This window comes from Gekko japonicus, unplaced genomic scaffold (genome assembly GCF_001447785.1).
Source record: "Gekko japonicus isolate JY-2015 unplaced genomic scaffold, Gekko_japonicus_V1.1 scaffold3860, whole genome shotgun sequence".
NCBI lineage: Eukaryota > Metazoa > Chordata > Lepidosauria > Squamata > Gekkonidae > Gekko > Gekko japonicus.
The window spans coordinates 18,077-26,000 of record NW_015176563.1 but is presented as its reverse complement, the minus strand read 5'-3'; the positions used below and the strand labels follow the sequence as shown (position 1 = coordinate 26,000).

At 41.9% G+C, this 7,924-nt stretch overlaps 1 protein-coding gene across 1 annotated transcript in view; it reads right to left on the bottom strand.

Moving 5' to 3' along the window:
- Positions 1–1,365: 1,365 nt before the first annotated feature.
- The window catches only part of LOC107124101 (torsin-1A-interacting protein 1-like), a gene marked incomplete at its 5' end in the record, with an annotated part of 15,565 nt that continues 9,006 nt past the window's right edge, over positions 1,366–7,924 (bottom strand). The window contains 3 exons of the mRNA XM_015427489.1: positions 1,366–4,182; positions 6,025–6,087; positions 7,655–7,723. Coding sequence (XP_015282975.1) covers positions 3,389–4,182; positions 6,025–6,087; positions 7,655–7,723 — 926 coding nt within the window. The remainder of the gene's footprint in view (positions 4,183–6,024; positions 6,088–7,654; positions 7,724–7,924) is intronic.

The window sequence follows — 7,924 nt, the reverse complement described above, 5'->3', positions numbered from 1 at the left end:
AGCTGAAGAGTGAGGGGCAGATAATGGCAGGTTGATGCTTGGTTGGGAAGGAGACAGAGTTGCCAACTCCAGGTTGGGAAATTCCTGGAGATTTGAGGGGTGTTGCCTGGAGAGGGTGAGGTTTGAAGAGGGGTGGGACCTCAGACGGGTACAATGCCATAGACTTCACCCTCCAAACCAGCCATTCCCTCCTGGGGAACCATTGTTGCCAATCTCCAGGTGGGGGGCTGGAGATCACTTAGAATTACAACTGCTCTTCAGGTAGCAGAGATCAGTTCCTCTGGAGAAAATGGTGGATACTGTGTCATTATACCCTGCCGAGGTTGCCACAGCAAATTGACACAGTGCCCAAGGCCAGGGCACACTCTGAGAGCCTCTTTCTAGAGTTCGTTGTATTTATTTCCACATCGGGCCTTATTCCTAGTGTGTGTGTGTGTGTGTGTGTGTGTGCGCGCGCATGTATGCTTTTAGAGTTGCCTTGAAGAATTCCTTGACAACTGCAACTACTTCAAAAAGCAGCATCTAGATTAAATTTCTGGCATTAACTGCAGAGAGCATTACATCAACGGTTATTAGTTTGAGGGCCAAAATTAAGGTGCCAGCACTTACCGTTTCAACCCTATGTCACAAGCCTAGAATACCTGAAGGACCTCTTCCCCACTGCCCCACACTAATTGTGTCTGATAGTTTCACCCTCTATCAAGGAAGTCCCCCCTAATTTATGGACCCAATTACCCCACAACATCTGCCGCATTTGGGACCCTGGCCCTTTTATAACCAGGCTTTAAACACTTTACACAAGCCAGTTTGGTGTAGTGGTTAAGTGCGCGGACTCTAACCTGGGAGAACCAAGTTTGATTCCCCACTTCTCCACTTGCACCTGGCTGGATGTTCTTGAAAAAGAGCAGTTTCTGTCAAGAGGTCTCTCAGCCCCACCTACCTCACAGGGTGTCTGTTGTGGGGAGGGGAAGGGAAAGGAATTTGTAAGCTGCTCTGAGACACCTTTGGGTAGTGAAGGGCGGGGTATTAATCCAATCTCCTCTTCTTCTCTTCACAATTACCGATTTTTTTTTCTGCTTACCACCGTCTTCAGGTTCCTATCAATAATATGTAATTACATTTTGTTGTTCCCAAAACACCCCAGGGAACTATAATACTGAAAAGACACACAGCAAATCCCCTTGCTTGTCAAGACCAGTTGCCTTTAAGAACTAGGCACTATCATAGCTTTGCTATAGAGGTAATTGTATTTGTTAGCTGCCTTAGACTTTTCTTTTAAAAAGTAGGGAGAAGGATTGTAACGTGAAAAATTATATAGCAAGCAACCTTACTTGAAAATTACAGCATTTATTTAATGATTATTAAAATAGCTTTCTCAATTCAGTTGTTTGCTCCTTGATAATTTTCAGATGATACATCAACATTATTAAAAAGCATTCGTCTGGCATGACTATGACACAGGTTTAAAGTCTTCTTGTATACATAAAACAATTCATATTCCCGTGTCATGGCTGCTACCACACTTCCACACCCTAATAAAGTAGTCTTCATGGTCTAAGTGGTAAGGCCCAGAACTCAGTTCTTCGAAGTGTGAAGGCCTGTTTAAAGGTAATCAAATGAAGCAGTTTTATTGGCTATCGGTAAGGAATGTGCAGATGGACTACATGCAAACAACCTTAAAGAAAAATTCTTCTGAACGTAATCAAGACTTCTTTCCAGTGCTTATGAGACAAGTTGAGTTCTACTATCAAGTCACATTTATAGCAAACAAATTCGGGGATAAAGGATAACATGCTAGCGGGTCTTCAAAAAGAAGGGCAACTGCTCTGACAACACACTTCCGAAATGCAACGAGCAGCTTTTAAAAGCTCCTGGAAATGCAGTAGACTCAAATGCTGAATGACATGACCGAAGACTGAACTGCCAGGAACTGCAAAGTTATGAGGTTTCCATATTATAATCCACATTAAAGTATGTGCATTCCCACAAGATTGAAAGATGATACAGCCTGTGGCAAGCTGCAGGCTACTTTTAAACAAGGCTCTCAAAATCTGTTCACCACCCGCATGTCTTTTAAATCAGAGTAGTATTGATACAGAAAGCTTCATGTTCGTGGGGGGAAAGAACATTAAGAGTATGTAGTTTGGCGGCTTGGTGTCTACAATAACTAACCTCAATGCAAAGGGTTAAGACCAGGGGAATCCCTTCCACTCGTGTTTTGCTCTGGTACAGGGAACACTCCCCCAACAAAAGAGGCTCAAAGAGCTTCTTGTATAAGACTTTTATAAGCCTTTATAGAACAAATCTTGAGAAAGGAATCAAGAAAGCTGACACTTTTCTAGTCCAGGCCTTAATAAAACTACTGCACATCTGGGCATTAACTTTACACTTTTAAATAGTGGACGCAGAAAGCGCAAAACATGCCCTCAGAAAAAGCTGCATTCTCTTTACTCAGTGTCTCCCATACTGACCAGTTATGTAGACTTCCAACGGCCCATCAGACTGAAGCACACCTACTTCTAGTCCTTTTTAGCTGAGAAGCACCAGAATTCAGTACCCAGTCCCAGGCCACAAAATATGTCTCTACAAGCAGAAATCGAGAAAAGTCCGTCTGTCTCTACCACCTATGGAGATACTGAACAAACTGCAATGCTCCTTCAAATTATTATATTGGTTGGTTTAATTCACTTTCATAATTCCAAATAAACTAACCGGATCGGGTCAGCACAGAAACTATTATGAAAATCTGCAGTTACAAAAAGCTTAGTCAATTTTATGGACCGGGGGAAGGCGGGGGGATGGAATGACAAGTGTTAGAAGCATGAAGCTTTGTCTTTGCAATTTCTTCTAGTCTGTTGCAAGCAGGGAAAGGAGATAGAAAATGAGTACGGGGCTCTATTAGCCTTCACTAGCTTGCTGTTCCTAGTTACATTATTCTCCAAAAGATCTTTCAAGTCAAGCGATCTAATCATATCAAGGTAACCTTACACACAGCTGGAGATCTCCAAGTTATCAAGAAATCTTTTTTCCCCACTGCAAAGACTATGAGATTTTGAACGACAGCTTACCAGACTCACAGGCACATATCCTATCACCCAGCTCAACAAAATGGGATGACTCCCACAGGCGCCTTCCTCTGACATCCACGGCTCTCCAAACTTAAGCTGGACAGAAGGCTTCAAATGTTGTTGAGCAGAGTGGTAGGACACACACCATGACCTACAAAGTTCTTTGCACAAAATGTCCAACTCCTCCTTTTCAAAGGAATAAACCCTAAATTGACTTGAAACTGGCCCTTACAACGGTTCAGAAGCAAGAGCTGAAAACACTCTTCCTACGCAGGCACTAACAGACGCCTCTCTGTATTGCTTCCTCCTTGCTTCTTTTCTTAGTTCACCTGCAAGCAGTTCTCCCGAGGGAGGGTGTTTTCAGGCCACACAGGCAAGACCTGGTGGGATATGCGACTCCACAGCCCACTCAGTTTGTCTGTGTCCATGCGGTTATAGGAACCTGTCATGTGTGAATTTGTAAACTTAGCCCAGAGGAAATCTTTCACTTTCTCCTCAACTTCCACTGGGGTGAGACCCCTTCCTAGTGACTCCTCCTCCAGCAGAACAGTTAAGAGTAGAGCTACATCCTTAAAGGCTGCATTTTCATGGTCACAGTACTTGTAAAATATTAGGGTGGAATCCGCCGGCAGTGACTCAAACCGATGCACCACGGCCGCCTTCTTGCCTCCTGTGAACCCGGCGCTCAGCTCTCGATCCACAGCAAGTTTTACAGCATCACTGTCCTGTGTGGCTTTGTCGGCCCCATCGATTCTGATGGTCGCAGTGCGCTGAGAAGAGGAGAAGGCATCCGCAATCTGGTTGCTTAAACACTTCAGCGCATCTTCGGCTTCTTTTGCAGCGGTGAGCAGTAGGATAACAGGCTCCGAATGAGGTCGCGAGGCGTTGAGACGCTTCTCAAAGGTGGTCTGGATTCTCTTCCACAGTCTGCTGTCCTGACTCGGGTAGCTGCTCATGAGCTTTTTCATCTGGGTCTGAAATGCCAGCAGGGCTTGGTCAGTTTCTGGAGTAGGGGGTGGTGGATAAAAAATATACCATCCACCAGCAGCAATGCAAGCTCCCACACACACCAGAATCCAGAAAACAGAGTGTCCCCTGGACTGTACACTAGAACCTACAGAAAGGGGGTGGGAAGGAAGGGAGAAGTGATACAGATTAGTAGTAGCACACCCGGACTACTTCTATTTCACCCGTAGTAGTGCACCAGGACTTCTATTTCAAGCACACCAGGACTTCTTCAGTCATAAAGAATCAGACTACCTTGGAGGAACACAGAAACATGCAGGGGATAGTTATTCTAGTTCGTTAGTAAAGTTTTAACTTGGAACAATTTACAGGTTATACAATAAGCCTTCATAACTAAAATACTGCAATTCTGAAAGCCCAGTGGAATGGAAGACACACACATCACATTTAAGTGGCTGGATTCAAAGCCAGTTTGACAACGTTTCAACTGTAAATTTGTTGAAAACCACTTAATGTCAAATCCTTCCAGACACAGTAATAACTGATTACAGTTGTTGGATGGAGGAAGGAGTAATTTCAATAAATATTAAGAGTTATGCCATCTATCCAGCAGTTTCCTTCTATTAACAGCTTTTAAGAAGAAGAAGAAGAAGAATCCCATTAGGAGAACATCAAAAAGGCCCTTTCATGATTTTCAGTTTTTTCCTTCATCAGTGCCCTTCTGATCTGGCCTTTTTCAGGTGTAACACCCCACTAGTAAAAATATTGTTTTTTATCAATCCAGGGCTGCGCTTTCTGCAAGTCTCTACTTCCCTTTTCTCAGAATCCTATGCTAGCTCCAAAAAGTTCTAATCCACAGAATGAGAAAATGCAGAGGTGGTCATCTCCTCGTGTTATGAGGAACAAGGAGATCTACTTCTCAGCTCTTTAACACCCATCCTTTCTTTTTCAAAGACATCCAGAGATTTCCTGCCTATATTAGATATGCTGTTGTCTGAAGAGTAGAATTTCTGCTTTCCTTTTCCTCCTGCAGTCTTGTTACGTTCTGCTGTCCCTGTATCTTGGTGCCAGGCTGCACTGTCCTGAAAAACTCCTAGCAAAATCTATCCAGAGCGTTTTATTTTGTCTTCTCACAAACAACTTGGGATGGCAGACGTAGTTCTCCTTGCCTCCTTTTATCTTCAGAAAAATTGTGTAGTAGTAGTTTAGGCGGAGAGAGAGAAAAAGTGTGTGTGAATAGCCCAAGGCCACCCAGAGAGGTTCATGGCTGAGCAGAGATCTGAATCAGTGTCTCCCTAGCCCTAGTCTAGAATTTTTGCCATGATTATGAGTCTGAAGACAGTATAACTATCCTTGACAATTCCTCTGAAGGTTGTGATTCCGAAAATGGAGCAGCAACTCCTAAAACTCTTGAAGTCCAAATGAAATATGATAAGAATAAGCACAGGAGATAATTAACGTAATGTAATGAAATTCTTTTTTTGTTGTTGTCAAAAATGTAATGTAATGAAATTCTGAAAGGTTACTTTGTATTTGAAACTATGATGTACCCAATTTGGCTAAATGGGCTTGATTTAGCTTTATTAATTTTGAAATGTGGCAATCAGTATTACTCCTTTAATCTTTTTTCTTTTTATATCGCTAAAGTAGGAATCACTATCAAGAATATTAGCTTTATTAATTTTGAAATGTGGCAATTGCTAAAGTAGGAATGACTATCAAGAATTTTGTAGGTATGATGATCCTTGCTTTATCTTTATATGTTATTGGTTAGTGTTAGCACCCATTATTTCCTTTCCCTTTTGTAGTGTTTAGAAATAAAGCAATAAAAATTTCAAAAAAAAATTCCAACTGTACCACAGTTATGTAGACAAGCCTGAACAGTTATGATCAACCTCAAACTTGTAAAATACACATCAGCAGATAATCTGAATTATTTCTGGCAGACTGGCACACACGCACAGAGCAAGTAAAAGGATTAAACTCTTACTTTTATTAACAGCTTCCGAATGCTTCTTCAATATGCTGGCTTGAATTTGAGGCTCCGCTTCATCTGATATAAAGTAAGGGGAAAGACTAAATTATAGTACAAGTACTTCTGGGGTCTTGATCTCTCTAACGTGATGCTAACAGGATTCAATTTGCTATTCCAATTTAGATTTGGAATACAGAAATCTAACAAGTTACCTAGAAAAGCTCTGGAATCTGCAAACTTGCATGCTTTCAAAAGGCGATCGGCTCCTTTTCAATCATGCATGCTTTGGAAACAGGATATACTCTTAAAATGGGACAGCCAGACCTTGTACACAGAAATATGGTAGTAAACTCCAAAAACAACATGTATCCCACGACTCCACTTGGCAATGTTCAAAACCTTTCTCCAGCCTAGGGAGCCAGTGAAGAGCCACAAACTGGAAAGAAGACTTCAAGCTTTGCCCAGCATAATGGCAGGACGCATACCAGAAATTCAAACTAGGCCTTGGACTCAGGCAAAGTTACTGTATGGGAAGGTTCTGAATTCCAAACTGAGAAAACGCAAGACCAAGTAGATGTTCAACCTGCAGGGGGTTTTAGACTTGAAGAAATATGTAATAAAAATAAAAGTTTGGAAGAGAACATAGCAAGCTAATTTTGTGTTTAACAGACCCAAGGGATTATAAATACATAACACAGAAAAGGAACCCCCTAGGTATACTTCTGGGTAGCTTACAAAAGAGCAATCTCTTCCAAAAGATAACTGGAGTTACAACATTGACACTCATCTCATCTTTGCATTAATCCATACCTGATGCGTATTCTTCACATAAATCTAATTCCAATTCCTTAATCTAACTGAATACTGCCCTGTGCAAGGTTTAGGTTTGAGGTACACATTGCACGGAGTGCTGAAGGCATGCCTGAAAGCAAGTTATTCCGGTGAAACTGCACTTTGACTCAAGGACAACCCAAAACAGACTTAATCCAATAATAGTACTGATATCCAGCTGCTGATAAGGATACTGCCAGCCACTCTAATCAGATTTTAACCCTGGTAGCTGGCAAACTCCAAAGAACAGCCACAAAAATATTGTGAAGTTGGTGGCAATGAATTCCAGGCACTCTTCTGTCACAACACAACTACTACAATTTTTTTATACCCATAATGTAAACCATTCATGCAATATGTTACCAGCACAATCCTAAGCAAATCCCCCTGGGTTCAACAGGACTTGTACCCCTAGTTTCAGTGATCAGACTGCACTCTCAGGAGCTTCTAAGCCCAAATTTAAGAGAAACAACATCAAATTAAGGAAACAAACACACCCTTGCTAACCCCTGTAGCCCTCCTTCCCAGATCAAACGGACTCCAATTTAATTGCCAGCCTCCACCTCTTGAATTCCACACTCACTCATCTTCCATTCTCCAACCACCACCACCTTGCACTTTTGCAATGCAAAACTAAAAAGCCACCGCCATTCTACTACAGTTCTACCATTTACCACAAGAGTGAATGAGAGCTGTTTAAGACAGAAATATGAAGTGCCAAATAATAACTAAGTAAAAAGCAGGCACATTTTCCTTCTATGCAGGCATACAAACACACACACACACAAAAAAAAATTGGACATTCTGTACGTACTTGGTATTCTAGCTCTCAAGGTTGTCTTTTGGTCAAACCCATACTGCTTCGGAACAGAAGTTTGAGATTCTTTTTTAAAACATGGAAATAATAAAAAATGATTAGATTCACGGTGAACCACTGTGTTTCTGTTTCTAAACAGGATGAACATAAGAACATAAGAGATGCCAATGTTGGATCAGGCCAAAGGCCCATCCAGTCCAACACTCTGTATCACACAGTGGCCAGAAATACCAGTGCCATCAGGAGGTCCACCAGTGGGGCCAGGAC